This window comes from Rattus rattus, chromosome 9 (genome assembly GCF_011064425.1).
Source record: "Rattus rattus isolate New Zealand chromosome 9, Rrattus_CSIRO_v1, whole genome shotgun sequence".
In the NCBI taxonomy this organism is placed as follows: domain Eukaryota; kingdom Metazoa; phylum Chordata; class Mammalia; order Rodentia; family Muridae; genus Rattus; species Rattus rattus.
In genome coordinates, this window is record NC_046162.1 from 73,761,614 (window position 1) to 73,786,696 (window position 25,083).

At 49.1% G+C, this 25,083-nt stretch overlaps 1 protein-coding gene across 1 annotated transcript in view; it reads right to left on the reverse strand.

Annotated features, from left to right (window-relative positions):
- Mrc2 (mannose receptor C type 2) overlaps positions 1-25,083 on the reverse strand; it is a 61,079-nt gene that overhangs the window by 20,781 nt on the left and 15,215 nt on the right. The window contains exons 2-6 of the mRNA XM_032913619.1: positions 5,080-5,481; positions 2,246-2,419; positions 1,914-2,078; positions 1,519-1,632; positions 897-1,040 (exon numbers count right to left, since the gene is read on the reverse strand). Coding sequence (XP_032769510.1) covers positions 897-1,040; positions 1,519-1,632; positions 1,914-2,078; positions 2,246-2,419; positions 5,080-5,481 — 999 coding nt within the window. The remainder of the gene's footprint in view (positions 1-896; positions 1,041-1,518; positions 1,633-1,913; positions 2,079-2,245; positions 2,420-5,079; positions 5,482-25,083) is intronic.

Consider the following 25,083-nt stretch of genomic DNA (forward strand, 5'->3'; position numbering starts at 1 on the left):
TTCTGCACTCACGTCAACCGCCCTGCTTAAGAACCACCCGAGGGAGGGGGGTGTCCTGTTAAACGCAGGCTCTGATTCAGTTAATCTGGGGCGGGTCTTCCCAGTCGGCTTGGCTCACAGGCCTCCAGGTGCTGCGGGGCTGGTGTCTTGTTCCCCCTAAACTGCAGGGCTCCATACCTTAGCGCGGCAAGCACCCACACCTCCCACAGGCTGCTCCCGGCCAGAACCCCTCCCTCTGCCTTTGTGTGCGTGTGCAGGTGCACGTGTGTGTACGTGGAGGCCGGAAGACGAACTGGAGTTTTCCTTAGGGGTCCTTCTCCTTTTCCTTTTTTAAATTTTATTTAAATCTCTTGCTGTCCTGGAATTTAACAAGTAGGCTAACCTGGAGGTCAGTAAGCCACAGGGATCCTTTTGTCTCTGCCTCCCCAGCTCTGGGATTCCGGGGACCCCCCTCCACCACACCTGGTGTTTTGTTTTAATATGGATGCCTTCAGGTCTTGAACCGAGCCTTCCTTCTGCCTTTTAAACTTACGGTCAAGCCGAAAATCTCAAGTCCTATATCACATTGAGAAACCCCTCAGCTCTCCAGCACTCGGTCACTCCCCCCAGCTTCTGTCAATCACATATTTTTGTAGCCCAAAGCTCAGGGCATTCTAAGTATTAAGGTGTCTGTGACCCCCCATCCGACTGTAGTCTCTACGGGGCTGGTGAATATCGGCTGCCTTTTACACGGTTCCCAGCGCATGTTCACCCAATGATGAATGGCACGTTCCGATTTTTTCCAGACTAGCTGAATAATCAGTAGAGAGAATCAGAGTCGCTTTGGGTCTGTAGGACCAGAAAGGCTGAACTGGACCGTGACCCTGAGGTCCTTAACCCTTTGTGACCCAGCTCACCTGGCTGGATGGGCTCGGCTGTGGCGTTGGGCTTCTTCTTGCAGACATAGGGCAGGGCAATGCTGCAATCATGGTTCTGCCAGCCACCTGAGGACTCGGTCCGGATCACTCCACAGTTCTCCTCACCTGGGTTGTCCGGCTGATCTGTGGGGCAGGCAGGGTGCCAGCACCCCAGGAGAGGGAAGCTCAAATTGTGTCCCTCCCAGGCCCCCTTCTGGGCCTCTTCTCTACCTCCACTCCCTGCAACGTTGGCATTAGCCTGAGAAGCCCGGCCTCCATTCAACTTTGTACATTGCACCACTGGGTCACCCTGCTTTATAGCCTGGGCTCATGCCACCCTGAACCCCCTAGTCAGCAACGTAGAGTTTATCCCCTATCTCCCTGGCCTTGGTACATGGGTGCAGCTATGTATGTAAAAGCTGTGAATAGAGACTAAAACCAGGTCCACTCAAAAGCCCTGGGCCAAGACACATCTACCTGAGAGGACACAGGCAATTCCTATTTCATACCAAGGCCCTCCACAGGCTACGGGGCCATTCCAGGAGAGGGCTAAAGCCTAGACTTCCCACCTCTAGAATAGGGTAGAAAGAAGCCAAGTGTCCATGGGGTCCCCATGCCTCACCACTCTCCCAGTTGAGGTACTTGAGGGGCGAGTTGTCAGACCACTGCCAGCCTCCACTGGTGTCCAAGTCATTAAGTCCAATCCACAGCGTGGAGCTGTAGCCCGTGAGGAGTCCTGTCAGAAAGAGTGCTTACTGAGAAAGGGAATCTCTGCCCACTACCACTCTCTCCCCATGGCTCCTCCCAAGATGGAATAATGTGGTGGGGGGTGGGGTGAGGGGAGGGGGTGGGACGTCCTGTCTTGCGGTGGGAGGAGGGGCTGATCTCAGACTAGCTAGAGTCCCCGCCCCCAACTCCTCACAACCCCTCACACCACCACCACCACCCCACCCCCGCCACCACACCACCATCGGCATGGGTCAGACCTCAGCCACAGGAGGCAGCCTTTCACCTCACCATTGATGTAGGTCTGCTCGTGGATCTCCGTGATGCTCAACAGGTCTGCACCCTGCTGCTCGCAGCTGGCCCAGGCCTCCCTCCAGGACAGTGTGGATTGGAAGTTAAACTGGTAACAGCTGTCAGTCAGCTGGTCTTTGTCCCAGAATGTCTCACAGTCGTTACCTGCCACCACCACAGACGGACCATAGATAGATCCCCCCACAACTCCCACAAGGGACACCATCGGTTCGCGAAAGTTCTTCAGCCCGCTCTGAGTTCCCCCCATCCCCCACCCCAGCTCCTCATCTCCGGCCTCCCTCCAGGGCTCTCCCAGCCCGTCTGCTTCTCACTCTTGATGGGGCAGAACCCCCAGCGCTCGTCTTTGCCGTAATCCTGGGTGGTGGCACACCACAGGTGCCCATCTTCCCGGCCCGTGCTGGTGCAGCCGTGGAACCACTGGTTGTCGTATTTGAAGGGGATAGTACACGGCTTCCCGTGGGAGTTTCCCTGGATAGTGTAGACCTCTAGAGGGGAAGAGAGCCGTGCCTTGATGTCTGGAGCCCCACAGCTCTGTCCCACCTCACCCCTCAGGGAAAACCTCCCATAATCCAAGAGAGTGAGACTATGGGAGAAAGCAGGGGTCTGGGGAGTCGGGGCGTGGGTGGGGGATGGGAGGCAACAGCACCAGACAATGGCTTTAAAGAGAGAACCAACTCTTGCTATTGAGACAGCTGAGGGGTGTGGGACAGGCCCACTGCACACCCCCACTAGGAGGGGCTTCGCAACCCCTCCAATGCCTTTTCAATGCCACGGGGAGCTGAGCCAGCTAGCCACACAACCAAGGCTCCAGGCTACCCGTCCCTAAACGGTCTATCTTGGAACACAGGTGTCTTTCCAGGGAAGAATTCCAATGACGGATCCGGTCACAAGCTCTTGAGTGACTAAGATCCCCACTGGCCACCTGCAAAACCTATGAGGCACTGCCACAGATCTCTGTGGAGAGTGAGTGGGAGGCAGAGGCATTTAACTTTAAGTCATCCTTTTTGTTATTTTGTCTTTTTTTTTTTTTCTCGGAGCTGAGGACCGAACCCAGGGCCTTGCACTTGCTAGGCAAGCGCTCTACCACTGAGCTAAATCCCCAACCCCAAGTCATCCCTTTTTATGAGCAGTAGTAATCTTAAATTCTTTGAATTATTTTAATATACTATCAGGATTTTTAAAAAATGATTGCATTTTTTAATGAGGAGGGGAAACACATAATATATAAAGGTCAGAGGGCAACTTTTGGGAGCTGGGTCTCTCCTTCCACTCTGTGAGTCCCCCAGGAGGTCAGGTTTGTCCCACAAGTTGCCCTCACAAGTGGAGCCATCTCGCCAGCTCTGATGACCTGTTTCTAGCATCTTCCTGATGACTGCAGCTTAGGAGTGGCTCTCTTAGCTTCTCCTATCTCCTCTCAGTTCAAACTGCTTGCAGCCCCCCTTCCTCTACCTCCTGTCTCTGAGACATAGCCCAGGTTGGCCTCCAATCCGCCGTGTAGTCAAGGCTGGCCTTAGTGCTCCTTCCCCACTGAAGTCTGAGCCACAAAACCTGCCATGTCTTATTAGTCACCTCTCTCTAAGGCCCTTAACTGGGCTCAACACACTCAAGGCTCAGCACAATCCTCTTTACAGTGTTAGCCTTTCCCCAGAATAATCAGATTAGCCTCCACAGTCACTCCGTTTCCTGTCACAATGCCACTTTCCCTGGGCACAGGGACAATCCTTGTCCTTCATGTTCTCTGCCACTTTATGGGATGGTGCAAGCTAGTTTTGAATTTTTCTTGATTTTTGCCTTTTAATCTTTAATTTTTTTTAATTGCATTTACTTATTTATTCGTTTATTAGGTGTGTGAATCTGTGAGTCTATGTGGTATGTATGTGTGAGTAAGTGTGTGAGTCTCTGTGGTATGTCCCTATTAGTGTGAGTGTGCGTGTTTGTGTGTGTGTGTGAGGGTGTGTGTGTATGTGAGAGTGTGAGCATGTTTGTGTGTGTGTGTGTGTGTGTGTGTGTGTGTGTGTGTGTGTGTGTGTGTGTGTGTGTGTGTGTATGACAGGGCAACTTTCAGGAGTTTCTACCATGTAGGGCCCAGGCATCAGGTTCCTTTATCCACTGAGCTACCTTGCTGGCCCCAGGTTTTTATTTTATTTGTGTGCACACCCATATGAGCCTGTTTGCATGTATTCAGGTATGTATTCACATGCATGTATGTGCGGGTTGAAACGAGATGTTGGCGCCGACCTCTATGCCCCTGTTTGAATGTCTCCAGTCTCAAGACTTTTACAATGTTTCCTTCTCCCGATGATGATTTACATTTCAGAGGAGAAAGAAAGGAAAAGGTGGCATCTCCTAAGAAACCAGCTATCCTCCATTTTATGGGATTATAATTTTATTTGTAATGTTCGCTTCTGGTTGTTGCTGTTGGTTTTGTTTTTGTTTTTGTTTTTTTCCAGTCTGAGTTATCTGTGTATGGTAGGTCTTTTTCTGTTTGTTTGTTTATTATTCAAGACAGGGTTTCTCTGTGCAATTCCTGAAACTTGCTCCTGAAACCAGGCTAGCCTCAAACTCATAGATCTACCTGCCTCTGCCTCTGCCTCTGCCTCTGCCTCTCTGCCTCTGCCTCTGCCTCTGCCTCTGCCTCTGCCTCTGCCTCTGCCTCTGCCTCTGCCTCTGCCTCTGCCTCTGCCTCTGCCTCTGCCTCTGCCTCTGCCTCTGCCTCTGCCTCTGCCTCTGCCTCTGCCTCTGCCTCTGCCTCTGCCTCTGCCTCTGCCTCTGCCTCTGCCTCTGCCTCTGCCTCTGCCTCTAGTGGTGGGAGCACACTTGGGTTCTCTCATTAACCTAAGGGATCCTCCGGTCTCTGCCTTCCCAGTGCTGGGTTTATAAGTATGCTGCCATGCATATATCTTTCTATGCAGACTCTGGGATTTGACCTGGGTCCTCATCCTTGGCTAACAAGCACTTTACTGATTGAGCCATCTTCCCAGCCACTAATCTTTTTTTTTTTAAAGTTAAACCCTTTGAATTTAATTTTCCTAATTATTTAGAACTTCTTCCTATTAAACGGTGACTGGCAAGAGCCCACAGAAGTCAAAGGCCTCGTTACCCTAAACCTGTCCCTTTGGCACCTCCTGTCTGCAATGGCCCTCACCATAGTAGGGTCGAGCGCATAGGTCTTCTTCACTGCCATAGATGTTCCAATGGCCACTGCGGGTCTGGTCGCCGCGCTCCAGGGTACCAGGCTTCGATGCATTGTTTGCACGGGCCCCCAGAAGCAGGGACAACTGGTCCCCTAGTGTACGACATTGCCAGCGAAGACTCAAGGCCTCTCGGTCACATTCATACATGCCCAGGGACACTGTGGTGTTGGTGGCAGGCCAGCCAGTACCCAGGCACTGCATGGCCCCCAGGTTGAAGAGTCGGTTCCGGGAGACCCACTTCCATCGCTGGGCAGGGAGACTGGCATTGCAGACTGGGATGACTCGGACCTGCACACCCTGGGCCTCCAGGCAGCCCTGCATCCCCTGGCTGAAGATGAGGAAGACATCGGGTTCTGGAAGGAAACATAGCACAGAAATGATCATACCTTGGCCTTGATGACTGCTAAGGCCTGCAGTGACCATGGTGCAGCCCTTGTCTCGGGTGTTAAATCGCTGTCATGGTTCAAGGTAGGGTGAAGGGCACTGCTATTGTCCCTGTACCCAGACGTGACATAGCCCATCCCTGTTTAGCCCCATGTCCACCTGGAAGCAGGACCCAGGCCTCTGCTCCACTGTAAAATCAAACCCAACTCTACACAGCATATCCAGTGCTTCACATGCATACATGTGCTTCACACATAGACATGTGCTTCATACACATACATGTGCTTCACACACACATGTGCTTCATATGCATATATGAGCTTCACACACACACATGCGCTTCATACACACACATGCGCTTCATACACATACATGTGCTTCACACACATGTGCTTCATACACATACATGTGCTTCATACACATACATGTGCTTCACACACACATGTGCTTCACACACATACATGCGCTTCACACACATACATGTGCTTCATACACACACATGTGCTTCACACACATGTGCTTCATACACACACATGTGCTTCATACACACACATGTGCTTCATACACATACATGTGCTTCATACATACACATGTGCTTCATACACACATGTGCTTCATACACATACATGTGCTTCATACATACACATGTGCTTCATACACATATGTGCTTCATACACATACATGTGCTTCATACATACACATGTGCTTCATACATACACATGTGCTTCACACACATACATGTGCCTTTATCTGTGGCTTCATTTTCTTCAGTGTCAGTTATCTACTAACCACTGCTGTCCAAAAATATTAAATGGAAAATTTCTAGAAATAAATAATCCCTAAGGATTTTTGTTTTCTTTTACACAGGGTTTCTCTGTGTAGCCCTGGTTGTCCTGGAACTTGCTCTGTAGTTGCTGGCCTCGAACTAACAGAGATCCGCCTGCCTCTGCCTCCTGAGTGCTGGGATTACAGTGCACCACCACCACCACCGCCTAGCTAATCCCTGAATTTTAAATAGCTGTCATTAAAGTATTTTTATAGTTGCCCTATGTTCCCACCATTAATTTCTTACTATGCCCAATTTATTAATTAAACTTTATTGCAGGCGTGTATTTGTAGGAAAAACACATTGTGTTTCAGGCCTGGCATTAACTATGGTTTCAGGCATCCACAGGGGTTCTTGGACTGTCTCCAACATGAAGGAGAATGATTGCACCTTCCCGGAAGACCTTTCAGGGCTGGGTGGAGACGTCTGCATTATAGACTCAGCCTTATAGAGTTCATCCTTCTAGATCTGAACTTCTCTTCCTTACTGAAACGCTCACACTCCCCATAACTCTTGAGTGCCTGGTTTGGTTTAGTTTCTTATTTGTTTCACACACACACTCACACACACACACACACACACACACACACACACACACACACACACACACACACGTACTCCAACCCACCCCCACAGCAGTTTCCGCTGAAAACATAAAACTTAACATGGGTTGGTGGCAGTCTGGGGATAGGAATAGAGAATGGTTGCTTTAAAACTTTTTTTTTTTTAGGTACTTCTTGGGTAGGAGGAATAGTGGAAACGCTTTAGAATTAAATTATCATGGGAACATTCTAAAACCCAATTAACCACATTATAAGTGGATAAATGTTATAATATGTGAGTGGTATCTCAAGGGAGGCAAGAAAGAAGGAAGAAAACAAAAGGCAGGATAGATTGTGGCTTAGAGACACAACGTGACTCACAGAGTTCCCCCGACAGTAAACAAACCTGGGTCTCTCTAACACCCACATTTCACTGCCCTCCTCTTGCCTTCATCACTGCCACTTATGCACACAACACATACTTACTGCACATTCCAGCCTGAAGAGAATTTTTGTATCCACAAGTGAAGGGCCATCTAGATCAGGCTGGCCTGTGTGAGTGTCTATGGGGAATTATCTTAATTCCATTAATTTAAATGGGAAGACCCACGCAATGTGGGTGGCGCCATTCCCTAGGCAAGGAATCCGGAAGGGCATAAGAGTGGAGAAACCGAGCTTGGTACACACAGGCATTAATAATGTGACAAGTTGCTTCAAGTTCCTGCTACCCTGACTTCCCTGCAACAATTGGTTATAGCCTGGAACTGTGACCAGAACTTTCCTGTAAGTTGTTTTCGTCATGGCATTTTTTTTTTCTTTATTAACTTGAGTATTTCTTATTTACATTTTGATTGTTATTCCCTTTCCCAGTTTCAGGGCCAACATCCCCTAACCCTCCCCTCCCTTCTATATGGGTGTTCCCTCCCCATCCTCCCCATTACCGCCCCCCCCAACAATCACGTTCACTGGGGTTCAGTCTTAGCAGGACCAAGGGCTTCCCCTTCCACTGGTGCTCTTACTAGGCTATTCATTGCAACCTATGAGGTTGGAGCCCAGGGTTTATCATGGCATTTTATAGCAGCAACAGAAACTATGACAGGAAGACACTAGTACCCCAGGATAACTTGTTAAGTTCATGGGTGACTTGGGCAAGAGCCTAACCTCTTTCTGACAGAGTTCTCCATCGTAAAACTACTGCAGAAATTAAGGCAGACTAATTGAGTCACAGGCAAAGTGTTTGGGACTGGGACTGGAACACACTGTTTATGAGTTAGAGGGCGGAGCACGGTGAAGAAATTTGATGAGCACAGTCCCAAGGCGATTGAAAGATGGAGCTGCAATGGGGACCCAGTCTCTTCAGTTCAAACTCCACATTCTTTCTATTCTTGTGCTGGTCTTTTCAACCCTTAGAATGCAACCACCATGGGCAGCCAGAATGACCTCGTAAACATATTCCAAAAAATCTTAAAAATATTATTGGAGAACTGAGGGCCAAAAGGAAAAGGGATGGCTTCCATGGCGTGTGAATTTTTCATGGCAAGATAAATGGTGCAGGTAGAGAATGGGAGGGGCTTGTGAGGAAGAGAGGTGGGGGAGGGGAAAGGGGGCAGGATTAGGTTTGAGAGGAGATGGGGATGATATACAGAGGGTCAGGAATTTGAACAGAGCTGTGTAGCAATGGGGATGGGGAACTGGGGTTAGCCACCAGCAAGTCCCAGATGCCAGGAAAGCAAGAGGCTCCCAGGACCCAACAGGGATGAGATTAGCTGAAACACCCAAGGAATGGGAGGGAGAACCTATAGAGACCATATCCAAAGGTTAGGCAAGGGCCCTGGTTGGAGGATGGGGCCACCCACCCTTCTCAAAATTTTAACCCAGAATTGCTCCTGACTAAAGGAAATGCAGGCACAAAGAGGGGAGCAGAGACTGAAGGAAAGGCTATTCAGAGACTGCCCCACCTGGGGATCCATGCCTTATGTAGCCACCAAACCCAGTCACTATTGCTGATACCAGGAAGTGCATGTTGACAGGAGCCTGATAGAGCGGTCTCCTGAGAGGCTCTGCCAGAGCCTGACAAATACAGAGGATGTTCATAGCCAACCATTGGACTGAGCATGGGGACCCCAACAGAGGAGTTAGAGAAAGGACTGAAGGAACTGAAGGGGCTTGGAACCCCATAAAAAGAACAACAATATCAACCAACCAGATCCCATCAGAACTCCCAGGTACTAAACCACCAACCAAAGAGCACACATGGAGAGACGGATGGCTTCAGCTGCATATGTAGCTTGGTCCTGTGAAGGCTCAATGCCCCAGTGTAGGGGAATGCCAGGGTGGTGAGGTGGGAGTGGGTGGGTGGGAGTGGGAACATCCTCATAGAAGCAGGGGGAAGGGTAATGGGAGAGAGGGGGACCAGGAAAGGGGATAACATTTCAAATGTAAATACATAAAATATCCAATAAAAAAAAAGATAAATGTCAAAAGCAAAAGTCAAACTCAAATGATAGGCCAACATGGTGAAACAGGCCTGTGACTCAGGCACTTGTGATGTGAGGGCAAAAGGACAGGAGTTCGAGGTTGGTTTTGGCCACCCATAGTAAGCTCAGGGTCAGCCTGGGCTACAGAAGACCCTATCTCAAAAAACAAAAAGAGAAATCATGTTATAAAATAACATGTAGGGGTTGGGGATTTAGCTCAGCGGTAGAGCACTTGCCTTGCAAGCGCAAGGCCCTGGGTTCGGTCCCCAGCTCCAAAAAAAAGAAAAGAAAAAAAAAACAAAAAACAACATGTAACTTATTAGAGGTAAGGGCTAATTTCCCAATATAAAGAGAGCTCCCATGAATATTGACAAACGTATTATAAGAAAATATTAATAACGCAGCATAGAACTAAATATATCCAGAGAAAGCTAAATGTGTGAAATATAATTGCTTTTTTTTTTTTTTTTTTTTTGGTTCTTTTTTTTTTCGGAGCTGGGGACCGAACCCAGGGCCTTGCGCTTCCTAGGCAAGCACTCTACCACTGAGCTAAATCCCCAACCCCTAATTCGCTTTTAAATATTGAAGTGAAAGGCTGGGGAGGTACCTCAGTGGAAGAGCCTCACGCCTGCAAGGTCCTGGGTTAACTTCCCTGCACTGGACATACAGAAAGAGTCTGAAGCGAGGTAGATGGTTCAGTTGCCATGTAAACACACACACACACACACACACACACACACACACACACACACACACACACACACACACACACACACTCTGGAAAGATAACCTCACAGCAGTAAAGAAAAAAAAAAAAGAAGCAACAGCTTCCTTAAATTCCTTCGAAAACAATGCATCGTTTTTCAAATAAAATTCAAGCTCCTTACTGTGGGCCAGTTAAGCCCTACCACGCTGGACAGTTTTATGTCAACTTGACGCAAGTTAAAGTTGTCTGAGAGGAGGGAATGCCTCCGTAAGATCACCGTAGGCAAGTGCGCAGGGCATTATCTTAGTGAGAGATTGATGGGGGAGGGCCCAGCCCCGTGTGGTCCTAGATTCCATGGCAGGCTGCGCATGAGGAGCAGGCCAGTAAGCAGCACTCCTCCATGGCCTCCGCGCCAGCCCCTGCCTGCTGTTTCCTGCCCTGCGTGAGTTCCTGTCCTGACTTCCTTCAGTGAACGCTGTTGCGAACCCCTACGCCAAATAAACCTTTGCTCCCCATGTTTCCTTGTTCATGGTGTTTCATCTCAGCAATAAAAACCCTAACTAAAACGACCCCTGTGTTTAAAAGCGCGTAAACATCTGAGTGATGGCTTTTCTAACACAGAAGCCCCATTGCCTGCCTGAGTTCAGACCACACTTCTCTTCACTCAAGCTACGATGATTTCCTTGCCCCATTTAGTTTCCGGTCTCAACGTCTTTGCACTATCTCATTCACCTGACAAAATTCACATTTCTGATGACAGAAATTGTTGTTGTTTTTTTTAAATATCTTCAGAGACCCTCTCTGATTTCCCAATAAACCATAGCAATCCTCTGTTGACTATAATTTTTCTCGTGACTCTTGATTTCCGCTCCATCTGAGTTGTTTGTAAGCTTGATTCCTATGCTACTTGGCAATTTTTATTACCTACCAGACACTGTGAATAATATCCACTAATTTGGTTTTAGATTTATTTATTTAATGTGTATGCACGTGCACCCGAGTGTATGAACATCACATGCATGCAGTACCTGAGGAGGCCAGAAGAGGGCGAAGGCTCCCCTAGAGCTAAAGTTACACATGGTTGTGAGCGGCCACGTGGGTGCTGGGAACCAAACCTGGGTCCTCTGCAAGAGCAGCCCGTGCTCTTAACAGCTGATGCCTTGAGTCTTAGGGTGTACCCCTTATCCTTGGACTCAATCTTGAGGTGAAGTCATACTGGGATTTTAGGAGAAAACTGCATATGATGACCAGGCCCCTCTAACTTGTGGAACTTGTATTAGTTTTGAACTCTGTTCAGGAAATAACCTAAATTTCTCCCTCCAGCTGTTGCTTCTGGCTGGACTTGGGGACCTGGAGCCTTTCCCTGCATATGCACAACTTAGGGACTACTGAGGCTTTGAGGAGGTCTTTTGAAAGAAATTCTATGATGGCTTCCTTTCTAGAATTTTCCCTGTTGACTTTTAGCCTTTTTAGGAACACAAAACTTATATCTCCCATTTCTGCAGCCCCGATCAGTCCCTCAAACTGGGCAGTTTGCTCAGGGTTGCTCTACACGCCACTCACCTAATTTTCTCTCCTTTTTTTTTCTTTTAAAGATTTATTTATTTATTTATTTTTCTTTTTTTTTTTTTTCAGAGCTGGGGACCGAACCCAGGGCCTTGCGCTTGCTAGGCGAGCGCTCTACCACTGAGCTAAGTCCCCAACCCTATTTATTTATTTTATGTACAGCATTCTGCCTGCATATGTGACTGCAGGCCAGAAGAGGGCATCAGATCCCATTACAGATGGTTGTGAGCCACCATGTGGTTGCTGGGAATTGAACTCAGGACCTCTGGAAGAGCAGTCAGTGCTCTTAACCGCTGAGCCATCTCTCCAGCCCATTTTCTCTCCTTTTTAAGAACTTGTTTTATTAAATTTTTAATTACATTTTAAAATTCACACTCATACTGTATTGGTATGCATGTGCATTTGTGTGTGTGCGTGTGTGCATGTGTGTGCATGCACAACATGCAGTGACTCAGTTCTCTCCTTCCACTGTTGAATCCTGGGAATTGAACCCAGATCACCAGGCTTGGTGGCAGGCATCTTTGTCAGCTAAGCCATCCTATCTTACCCACCCTTCTTTTGCCTTTTGCATATTTCCCCTCTCTACATCTGTCTGGTTTTAGTTGTTCTCCAATGCCTTCGGACCATCATATATTGTATTTTATTCTCGGTCACTAAGCATTGGTCACAGTTAGACTTGAACGAGCTAGCCTGCCATTTCTAGAACCAGAATTTATTATCCCGTGTGCTCTGTCGATTTTTTGTCTTTGCTTTCTGTGACTTCTCGAATCACTGTGCCCCTGGTTCGTATGGCCCTGACACATAGCAGTGCTCAGGAGATGCTGGGTAACATGTATGTGTACACGTGAATAAATCTCATATCTAGTACAACCAATTGGCCTGCCGTTCTGTTCCCCATCCAAACTGCTAGATTGGTTTTTCTAATGCATAGCGCCACAAAATATCCTGTCAAAATACCATGGTGGGAGGTCTGGTAGCGCCCTGTTCCTCTATCCTGACAGCACAGAAGGTACATCTCTTTGTGTGAGGGTGGAGAGGGTCCTCTCTGACAAGATGCATGAGAGCATCCCAAAGCACCAGCCGGGTGGCTGCCACAGCTAAACTTCCTATACTGGGTTCTCCGCCCTTAATCCAAGCCTTCCTTTCTCCTACAGTCTGAGTACTCACATCCCTCTCCAAACCCTATTTTGAATCCTTAACCCTGGAGGTGACGGTGTTAGGGTGTAGACCTCTGGAAAGTGCTGAAGCTATTAGATAGAATTATAACATTAATTATAAAAGACTCCCAAGGGTCAGGGCTGGGGGTGTGGATCTGTTGGTAGAGAACTTGCCTAGCCTCATAAGGTCCTGGGTTCAATCCTCAGCACCAGGTAAACCAAACCAGGTCCAGTGGGTGCACACCTGTGATTCCATCACCGGCAACCAGGACGTGGGAGTAGGGGCACCAGTTCAAGGTCATCTTTGGCTACACAGTGGTGTTCAGAGCCAACCTGAGCTACGTGAGTCTCCCCGTCCTTCCAATCTATGAGGTAATAGTGTGGAAGGAATTAATTTCATCAAACTCTGAAAGCCTTGACTCCTTGATCTTTGGCTTCTTAGCCTCCAAATCCAGGACCAAGTAAATTCCTCTTGTTTATAACCACCCTAATTGTGATATTTTGTGAGGAACACACCTTCGAATCACCCTCTGTTTCTGGAGCGGTGAAATGTAACCGGGCCCAGGATTTGTTCCAGATCTACCCAATGTTCCCTTTGTGTGAGTGACCTATGTGTGCATGTGCTATGATGCATGCCCATGACATGTATGTGGGTTCATGGAGTCCGTATGACACGTTTGGAGGCCAATATGCTACTTTATTGGTCTCTGCTCCTTGAGACAAAGTCTCTCACTGAACCAGCTAGGCTGGGAACCAACAAGCCCCAGGAATCCTCCTGCCCCACATAGTGCTGGGGTTACACACATGCACACCTGACTTTTTTTTTTTTTTTAATACATGGACATAGGAGATTTGAACTCAGGGCCTCATGCTTACATAGTAAATGCCCTTACCCACTGAGCCATCACCATAACCCCCAGGTTGGCTATTTTCTTCTCTAAAATCCCACTCCAGGGAACACAGCAGCGACAAATAAAAGTAACTATAGCTGGGACTGGAAAACATTGCTTGCTCTTATTCCTGTCTTCTCTTTTTTTCAGAGATAGGACTGGGTAATAAGTCTCAAAACTTCTGGCTGGTGTGGGCTCCCAGTGGGAGAGTATCTTTCTCTCATTCCCAATCAGATGACCACATGTCTACCAGCCCAATCCCAGTCAGACTTAAGTTGTGACAATAAATGCCCAATGGAAGGACCAAAAGAGGTCCATATTGGTTGGCAAAGGCAGCTCTCAAGAGACAACTGAAACCCAGAGAAGGGGCTGGGATGCACAACCACAGTGCCTTTTAAGACCTGGGTTCCCTCCTATCCCATGAGACAGGGTTGTAGGCCTCCTGTAACCACCCTAGTCCTGGGTTCGCATCCACCTAACCCCTTGGGGCACTTGCTACAGTACACAGAACATTCAGGCAAGATGGACCCCAGGGAAATTCCCAGCAGCCACCACTGCCTTTGCTCTCTTGGGATTCGTAATCCAGTCAGAGAGACAATGACTTTGAACAATTGAGCCCCGAAACTCCAAGTGTCTGGCTGTGTGTATGAGAGAGACCTGTTGCCTTCTCGGGGTCGGAAAGCCAGCTCACGTGAAATCTGGAGGCAGACTGCAGGAATGCAGGTCACGAGCTACTGTGTTAATGGCTGAAAACAGGTCCTGGATGAGGAACAAAGGCCCTAGGAGAGCTAGAAAGCAAAGAGAAAGGTGGAGAGAGCTCCCAGAGGCGGCTCTCTGAGACTCGGTCAAGTCAAGGGCTCTCGTAGAGGGAGCATGGACAGAGCCTTGGTAGAGCAGAAACTGCCATTCAGGGAGGGAAGGGGATGTAGACTTGCTGAGAACAGCTCCTAGTTCTTGGATCTGTGTCCTCATCGAGCTTCTACGGAGCAGGCAGGAGGGGACTCCAGGTACAGGGGCCCAGTGTTCCCAGAGGGCCTTAATCACACACAAGCACACCCACACTCGTGGGAGCTCAGGACGCTGGTGCAGAGTGTGCAAATGCCCATCCCACTCCCCAGGCTTCAGTCTCCTGCTCTTACTAGGATCTCAGATTTCCCTGCCCAGGACAAAGTGACCGCTTGTGTTTTTGCTGGTAACCATCTCACGCCTGGGAGAGTTCTAACTGTCCAGTTGCAGCTCCATATGTATTTATGGACGAAGTAACGGAAGCTCCACGGTGACCTGCGGCCTGGGCATGGGCTGGGTGTTAGGTAATGCATCTGTTTAACAGATGTTAGCGAGGAATTTCAGGATCAGGGATGCAACTGTACTGTAAATGGCTCAGCAAACACATGACCCTGTGTTCAACTGCGTGTGCACACGCACCCAGCACCCGGTGTTCATATATTTGAAACACACAGGCATATCATCCACACAGACGCACATACTTATTTTCCCAGCCCTGGGGAGCTGAAGGCAGGAGGAGGTCTTCTTCAACTACATAGCAAGTTGGAGGGCAGCCTAAGCCACACGAGACCTGGTTTAAAAACAAAAACAGGGACAGGGAGGAGGAAGGAATTTCACAGACGCCAGGCCTGGAACCAGGCATTGAGGGCCCAGTGGCAGACCCCGGTTCTCCACACAGGGTGCTGAACTGCGGCCGTACAGATGGTGGCAGTCCTCGGCCTCAGTGAGCTGCCTGTGTTTGCCCGGCAAACTTCCTGTTTCTTCTCCCTCCCTCCTCTTTCCTCCTCCCCCTCTTTCTATATAAATAATAAGCTATGGCTATGTGGGTGGACACAAGGCTCACTTTTGACCCCTTGGCCACTCTCATGTGACTGACACACAGCTCAAACCAGGCCGATCCATCAGAGCCTTCTCTTAGAATAAAGAGTTTTCTTTCTGCAGAGATTTCTAGATGGAGGCTGCCAACAGCCAAGTTTCCTATCCTGAAGGAGAAATAGCTGAATACTGGAAGGAGAGGCGCCTCCCAGTGACTCTGGGCATTCAGTCTCCACCTCTGGGCTCCCGTGGCTCTCCCAGACTCTGCCCTCCATGCCAGGAATCACCCAGGATCATGTCCCTCTTTTTTTCCTTTTTGCTGTGTTGGGGGCTTAAACCCGGGGCTTTACACTGAGCAAATGCTGTGCCATGAGTCGCACCCCCCAGTTTGTGCTGAGCTCGTCCATCCCTTTTACGCTTCTATTTTCCTGGTAGTCACAGGAATCCTTGGGACCAGAGCCCACCGCAGCATTTCCCTTACTCTCCAGGAAGCTGGTGTGCGCCAAGATCCCTCTGCCTTTGCTGGACCTGCTCCTTGGGTCTGCGGTGGTGGCATGAGGATCCTTTTGGAGGAGGCTGGACCCGCTTGCATTCTCCAGACCACCCTTCTGGCTGCCCCGCCCCCACTTGCCAGCCCTCTCTCCGCAGGCCGAGGACAACCCTGTAGGAAGCACTTTCCTAGGTACTTCGGGGAGATGAAAATGAACGAGATGACAGGGCCTCTGCCCTCAGGCTGTTTACAGAGAAGCCTCCTAAAGCAATCCAGGCAGGAGTCACAAGCCGCACATCCACTCGTGCAAACCAGGTCACCATAGCATTGCAGGAAATCTCTCTGGTACTGCCAAAATGGTGGTCCAACCTTTTCACACCTCAGATGTCCAGGCCGTCACCATGGCGATTTATTCCCACGCACAGAGTGGGTTTTAAAGCAATGTGCCCCTCATTGAAGTCATTGTGTCCTCTCGAAGTCACCTTCCCTCTGCTAGCATCCCGGGTGGAAAGGCAGGTTTTATTTCTCCACAGAAACTTCCTTACGGCCTCCGCCGCAGCTTACCAGATTCCTCCAGAGCAAGCGGGGCCAGAGGTCGGAGCCCTTGGCTAATCCGTTGCTCTCCACGACAAGCTGAAGACACGGTTGCTGAAGGAAGCGGTTGAGAAGCTAATTCCAGCACCGCGCCTGGTATGCAGCAGACTCAGGAAATCACTGTGGAGAAACCGAAGGCTGGAGCAGAGGCGAGGACAGGAGGGTGTTTCCAGCTGGGGAACCGCAGGAGCAAAGGCCAGACACTGGAATGTGAAAACGAGGGGCCCAGCTACCATCTGGCTTAGCTCGTGGAGAGCTGGTGACTTTAGGGGGCAGAAGGGAGATCTGATCTAAAGAAGGCATTACAGGGTGGCCTTCCGGCCTTCAGCATCGCTCCAATCAGTCCCCTCCCCAGGTCACAGAGAGGGAGAGGTGAGGGGGTCATTCCAAGGAGAGCCAGAGCCTGGCCACAGGGCTGCCAGCCAGGAGAAGCAGCTGTTTTCAATTGGTCTTAAGGTCGAGCCTGAAAATGTCCCTGAGTCAGCAGAAGCCGCCAGCTCCACTTTGCTAAGGGGCCAACCCTGGGGATCCAGCAATTCACCCAACAGTCTCTCTGCTAGACTGTGTCCATAAACTTGTAGACACATTGACCCTGGGATGGGGGGGTGGAGTCATCCTTCCTATGGAGTCACACAGTCCTACCCCACTGTACCCTACCAAAACCCTGAGGGTGGGTTTCCCTCTCTCCCCTTCCTCTTGTTCAGCAGCAGTCAGTTCCTGCCTGTCCAAACTGCCTGCCGCCCTCTGCTTCAAGTGCTCATGCCCAAACCTTTACCAACAGTGCAGGCGCTCTCCCCTGGCTGTACCATCTCTTGCTCCTATCGCTGTGGGATGGCTTCCTCTCAACCTTTTCTGGACATGCCCTTCCTTCTTGTTTAACCCGAGGGTTGACAAGCGTGTTATTCGATGCCTGACAGGAATAAGTGCAGGGGTGAGATTCTCGTCTCCCCGTTAAACCTAAGAGACCTTGCAGGAGGCTGTGGGAAGCCTGGATCTGTGTGCTTTCCAGCTTCCGGTGTATCTGCAAGTCCTGGCCCCGGGAGGGTCTCAGTGGGGCTTGGATCCGGGGGTTTTCTGGGAACCTTCACCGCCCGGGCTCTCTCCCTTGCTGTTGGGACTACTGGATCTTAGCCAGGCATCGTGGCAGATGTCTGCAATCTCAGCACTAAGGAGGCTTGAGGTATTTAGAGGCCAGCCTGGGCCACAAAGTAAGACCCTGTTCTAAAACGTACACAAAGGCTGCATCCATGGTTAAGAGCACTCGGTGCTCTTCCACAGGACCAGAATTCACTTGCCAGTGGCCTTGCAAGGCAGCTCAGCCTGTAATTCCATCTCCAGGGACCTGATACTCTCTTCTGGTCTCCTAGGGTAACTGCGTGCGTGTGCGTGCGCGCGTGTGCGCGCGCGTGCATACACACACACACACACACACACACACACACACACACACACACACACACGATTTTATTAAAAAGAAAAACTTTAAAAGGCAAACACCAACAAATTGGGGGGAAAGGCCGGCGCTCATTCCGCCCACCTGACGGCTTTTGTCTTCTCACAGCCAAGCATCACGATGCTTTTCAGCCCGTCCCTTCCCAGACTCCATCTTCCATGACGAAGACCACCTAGCGTCCACACCAGCAGAGGGCCCCTAGAAACTGCCTTTGCTACCCTCCAGGTCAGCTGCTTCCTCTAGGACCTCCATCCCCAAGCATCACCGCACCCGAGAAGGCCTGGCTCAGGTCCCTGTCCGGGGTGCCCTGAGATCTGTGCCCAGCTCGCTCCGTCCTCTCCCCAGAGGCTGTCTGCGAGCTGGCAGCCAAAATAAACAGACCAACAGCCACTTCCTTCCCGACGAGGGCACTTGCACAACCACGCATACTGTGACGGCAGGAAATGGTTTTCTAGGCCAGCACAGTCCAACCCCATTGCCCTGGGCCAAACTTGGAATCCAGACCCGGACACGCGTGGGTGGAACACATCCACACCAAAGCAGTGCCCTCGGCAACCTTGCTAGGATCTGCCCCCAACAACAGCCAGTACTTTATTAAAGCAGGTCCCCAAGGCTCCTGTGAGCCATCAATGTGTGGGAGGGAACTATGAGCATATTATTTCAGAACATCGCTTATAAGAGTCTATCTGGGTCCCAGACTCCACGCCAGGTTAGACACCCACGTAACTGCTGGGGGATGAATGGCTGAGTGGACATATTTGGAGACAGCCACACAAATTTGAGGAAAGCAGCATTCTTTCAAAATTAATTTTGACTTTGGGGCGGGGGAGGCAGCAAGGACTGAAACACTAGAAATATTATTTTTGGTCTTACAGGGACGGTGTTTAAAAGCACTCACTTGATATACCGTGGTAAGCTTTCCTATAATACAGAATCTTAAAAAACTAGGCTGACTCAAAGCCCTGGTAATAGGACCCCTTATTGAGGAGTGGAAAAATCACTGTAGAAGTGTTGAAGCACACGCATAGAGTCAGAAAATAAAATTAATATGAAACTTTTTTCAGTAATAAAAATCAAGGCTTGTTCTATGAAAAAAAAAATTAGAAAGATGAGAAGCCTCCTCCTGCTTACCATGGCACCAACTGAAATAAAGGTCTCTTGTGGGCCACCCTGTGGTTTTCAGGTGTCCATGGAATTCTAAATAAACATCTTAGCTGTCTGGAGAGACGGCTCAGCGGTGAAGAGCAATTTGCTGCCAGGCAGTGGTGACACAGGCATTTAATCCTAGCACTTGGGAGGTAGAAGCAGGCAGATGTCTGTGAGTTTGAGTCCAGCCTGGTCTACAGAACAAGTTCCAGGACAGCCAGGGCTACGCAGAGAAATTCTGTCTCAAAAGACCAAAAAACAAAAACGAAAAACCCCAGCAAGTCCTGCTCTTTTGCAGAGGACCTGGGTTCCGTTCCCCACACCTATGTCAGGTGGGTCACGGCCCCCAGTAATTCCTAACTCTAGGAGGGCTGACACTCTGCTGGCCTCTGTAGATACTCACATGAACGTGAACATACAAGCACACAGGCACACACACACTCACACCAATAGCATTTTTTTAAAAAAAAAAAAAAAACGAGAATTTTAGAAATTTTTAAAAAGGAGAGACCGAAGAAATATCTAGTTGTACTGAAACATGATGACGTGTCACTGAGAGATTTAGGGTTCGCCGTATTAACATTCCATTCAGTTTCCGGGTAAGAGGTATTTCAAGTGTCACCACTTGAACTCAACGGCAGAACTTCTCAGCTGCCTGCACAGTCCTCCATTGGCTGGCTTGCCCATGAGGGCTTGAGCTCCCTGGCCTCTCAGAGTCCTTGCACAGAAGCTTCTTTCGAATGACAGTTGGATGTGAATTGGGAGCTTAGGGTTCATTTCAGCATCATCACCCTTTAGCAAGCGCAGTAGCACACGGCAAGGTTAAATGATTGTCCAGGTCCAATCCAAACACTGGACTCTTACCCTTTAAATTTTTTGTTTGCTTTTGTTTGTTTTTTAAAAAGATTTACTTATTTTATCTTAGGTATATATACACATACACCATCCCTGTCTTCAGACACACCAGAAGAGGACACTGGATCCCATCACACATGGTTGTGAGCCACCATGTGGTTGCTGGGAACTGAACTCAGGACCTCTGGAAGAGCAGTCAGTGCTCTTAACCGCTGAGCCATCTCTCCGGCCCCCAAAATTTTTGTTTTTTTAAAGTTTCTAAGTGCATGCATGCGAGGGTGCTGAGGGTCAAACTCTAGTCCTCTGTGAGAAGCTGCTCTGAGCTGCTAAGCCATCTCTCCAGCCCTGAATCTTGGTCTGTTTGGTTTCTAAGGCAGGGTTTCTCTGTGTAGCGCTGGCTGTTCCAGAACTCACTACATAGACCTGGCTGGCTTTAAACTCATAGATCTGCCTGCCTCTGCCTCCCAAGTGCTGCGATCAAAGGTGCTCATCTTTATCAGTATTACCCAGCCTGAATCTTGGCCTTTTTTTAATGGGTCTGGGAGTCGTTACTGCTCTCACAGCTACCGTGTACAGTGCACAGTTAGAGCTCCAACTGGTCTAACTGTGTAAAAACACTAGGGTGTAGCCATTTAGCTGGTGTTGTGTAATATATGTGTGAGTGCGTGTGATATATGTGTACCTGTTGTATGTCACCCATGTGTGGGTACACTTGGTGTGGAAGGCTGAGACGTGTCCCACTGAACCTGGAGCCAGCCTGGTGACCAGCTATCCTAGCACACACTGCCCAGTCCCAGGGGCGATAGGGTTACAAGTACTGGATACAGCCACACCTGGATTAGTTTTTTTCAAATGTGAGCGCTGGGGATTTGAACTTGGGTCCTCACAATTGTGCAGCAAACACCCATAGCCATGTGTGGGCCCCATAAAATGTGTGTTCAGTAATGAGAATGAAGTTGAGAATTACTACTAATTATACCAGTGCCACAAATTGAAACCAGGATGGTCCCAGTAAAAGGAGGGTCAGCCAGCAACTGTGGAATGAGGCACGGCGTGACAGGTGAAGGTTTTTCATACAGTTGCCGAATTCCGAATCCTTGATTGCAACATTTTCTTGTAAATTCCCGTAGCAACCCTGAGAGCTAGGTAAAATTATCATCTCCATTTGATGAATGATGAAGCTGATATATTTAATGACTACTTTTGTTTGAGACAGGGTCTTGCCATGTAGCCCTGGCTAACGTCGAAGTCCCAGCAATCCTCCTGCCCCAGCTTTCTAAGTGCTAGACGACAGGTGTGCACCACCATGTCCAGTGTGCTTAGGGCGGAAACCAGGAAGACCGGCTTCAGTTGAGCTCCAGACAGCTCCTGAGGTATTTTAAACTGATGGCTCCCAGGCAAGCTACATTTGGCCTTCACTTCATGTGGACAGAAACGTGAACCAACATTTAACATTTGGGAGATTTCTCATGAATGCGTGAATGTCCAGCTTCTCTCTGAGGGCTGGCCATAGTGAGCTGGCATGGTGCCTGCCAGGAATCAGGAGCTGAGAGAAGCTGCACTTCTCAGGGTATTCGGGGTCACTCGCTTCTCTGTCTCTCTCATCTCTCTCTCCCCCTTCTCCCCATTTCTCTCTCCTCTTCCTCCTCTTCTTCTTCCTCCCCTCCCTCCTCCTCCCCCTCCCCTCCTCCCCTCTCCTCTTCCCTCTCCCTGAGATAAACCATATGCTATATATTTCTATACTGAAGCACTCTTTAGTGTCCTGGTCTCTATTAACAGCCACGACAGCCCACTTATACTGGTCCACGCCTGAGATCCCAGTATTCCTGAGATGAAGGCCCCCGCAGGGGCCAATTAGCCAATGATGGCCTCTGTGCTGGCTGCTGAGAGATTCTACCCTTGATTTTGGGTGTTATTTAAAAGACAGCCATTTAAAAGAAGAATAAGTCTTTACGTTTTAGATTAAAAAAGTAAAACAAAAGTCACGAGGGCAGGAGAAATGGCACAGTGGTTAAGAGCACCCACTGCTCTTGCAAAGGACCCAAGTTCGGTTCCCAGCAGCCAGGAGGCTCGCAACCATCTGTAAATCCACTCCAGACGATCAAAAATCCTCGGGGTCTCCGAAGACACCTGAATTCCTGTGCACATGGGGAGACTGTGTGCCCCCAAAACGAACCATCAAAACCCGTGCTTGTTTCAGATCTATATTTCCCTGTCTTATGGAGAGAGAGAAGCCGAGGGTAGACAGAGGTGGGGTGGAGGAGGTCAGTGCTCTGTGCCCGCTCTCTGTGATGTATCACATTCCTTTCCTGAGTCGTGTTTCCAAGTCTGCACACTATGACTAAGAAAACATGACACGTCCTATAAGGAGCCTTTCATTCTACTTGCTGTCAGGTTCCTGATCCAACTTCAAGGATGGTCTGCTTGGTTTTAAAAGCACAGCCTGGCCCTAAGTCCTGGGAGTTTAGGAACTTCTTCCTTGTCAATTTTAAGAATCTTAAGAGCAGGATGGAGCGGCACACACCTGGTGCCCTAGCACTAGAAAGGCTGGGGTAGAGAATGGGTGTAAGTTTATGGGGCAGCCTGGGCTATCTAGCAAGACCCTATCTTAAAAAAAGCAAGCAAGCAGACAAACGAACAGACAAAACTTTCTTAAAACTATTCCTATTCTTACTGGGCAGTGGTGGTGCACACCTTTAATCTCAGTGCTCAGGAGGCAGAGGCAGGTGGATTTCTGTGAGTTTGAGGACAGCCTGGTGTATAGAGTGAGTTCCAGGACAGCCAGGATAGTGCAGAGAAACCCTGTCTCCAAAAAAAAAAAAGCAGCGCCCATGTTTACTAGTTACTAGTTTCTATGAGGGTAAGGCTAGGAGACCTTTCCCCACTTTTCCCAGAATGCAACACCGGAAAAGGCCCCTCTACACTCTAGAATTTGGACTACCCAAATTCAAATCGCTGCTTAGATCCTCGGACCCTGGGCCAGCTGCCTTGATTTGGGTAGGGTACTGACTCCTGTCCTACCGTGCTATGGCGAATGAGGGACGGCGATGTCTTGGACCAGAGCAACACTCAGGGGAGCCCTTACTGCGCCTTGATATCCAGGCAAGAATCCGTTTCTGTTTCTACTACACGGAGCCTGGGAAACAGGCTTCGCAGATGCAATTGGGATAAGGGGAAAGAGGCCACAGATTAAAATGTTTACTCTTCAGAAGAATTAAAAGAAAAATAAACCCACGGTCCAGATGCAGGCTCTGCATTCCCAGGCACTCTGGGGCCCTAGAAACTGTCCTTCAGGCTCTTTGAACTTCTGGACGCTCCCTCAGGTCTCTCTGGAAAGGAGGAGGGAGTAAGAGAGAAAGGAGGCTTCTAGAAGGGGCAGGGACCGTGGAATGCTTTTCCTCTGTGCCACATCCCAGCTCTGCAGAGCGAGCGAACGCTGAAGGCCAACCTAGGGGAAAATGAAATCATAGGACGCACAGCTGGAAGGGAGTTTGTGGAAGGCGATGAGACGCCGCCCACACCCCTGGGCAGGGCAGATGTAGGGATGGGTAGACTAAGCAAGGGACTCTTAAAGGGATTTGCTGGCGGTATGAGGCAGTTCTAGCCGCGAGCCCAGCTTTTTTGGGGCATTTACAACCTAATGATTGGAGGTGCACTCTTTTTTATTTTTCTTCTCTGTGAACTGAACAATGAGATGCAAACCCCACCTCTTTGGGTTTGTTTGTTCCTCTTTTCTTTCTTTCTTCCTTGAGACTGGGTCTCATTCTGTAGCCCAGGCTGACCTGGAACTCACTATACGGACCAGGCTGGCCTTCTAAGCTCTGGGTTTATAGGCATAAACCATCATAGCCGATCTCTCTTCACAGGTGACTGGGGAGATCTACAGGGACACTGACAGATCTCCAGGGACTTCCCTTGTCTCCCCAGTAAACAGTACCAGAGATTCGCCATACTCAGTGTGTCTCTTTAGTGCAGAACACAGCCCTGTGTTCTGTGTGTACAGGTCCCGAATCCTGTCTTATAAACCCTTTAAAAACGGCTCTTAGGCACTGCAGAGACAGCTCAGCAGTCAAGAGCACTTAACTGCTCTCCCAGAGGACCTGAGTTCAATTCCCAACAGGAGACTCACAAGTGTCTACAACTTCACCTCCTGGGGATTCTGGCCTCAGTGTACACTTACCCTTACACACACAGACACACAAACACACAGACACACAGACACACAGACACACACACACACACACACACAGGCAAGCGGGGGAGAGAATTAAATAATAAAAAAAATTTAAAAAACAAAACAGATCTCGGGTCAGTGAGAGGCCTTAGCAGATAGAAGTACTTGCTGCGAGGCCTGAATTCAATCCAAGAGAAGCACATAAGCACATAAGGGGGGAGAACTGCTCCCCACAAATTATCCTCTGGTCACATGGGTGTCATGGCGTGCACTCTCTCTCTCTCTCTCTCTCTCTCACACACACACACACACACACACACACACACACACGTATACACAATTAATCAATGTAATAAAAATTGTTTAAAGATAAAGGACAGACCTATACAGAGACGATTAGCAGAAAGGAATAAAAGTATAAAGTTTCCCTGTCTGGCACAAACACTGCAACAAAATATTGTTATAATGTTTCTTAACTAAATAAACCGAGGCAGGGAGTCCTGAGGGGAATCTTAAGGCCTTCAAAGGAATACCACTGCTTTTGCCACAGAGCTCACTTTATGACTTTTAGTCATAAAAACTTTTAGTCCACAAAACGTCACATGTGGAACCCCTACCACCACCGTGACATCATCTAAATCTATAATAAACATATCAGCCTTCACCCGCAAAAGACCGAGTATCTTCCTCAAATTTACTCATATCCCCCCCCAACCCCCCTCCCTCCCTCCCTCCCTCCCTCCCACACTACCCCACCCACCACCGCCACTCTAGACGGAGTCTCACTATACATAGCCCTGGCTGTCTTGGAATTCACTACATAGAACCAGGTTGGGCTTGAACTCAGAGACCCACCCACCTGCCTCTGCTCCCC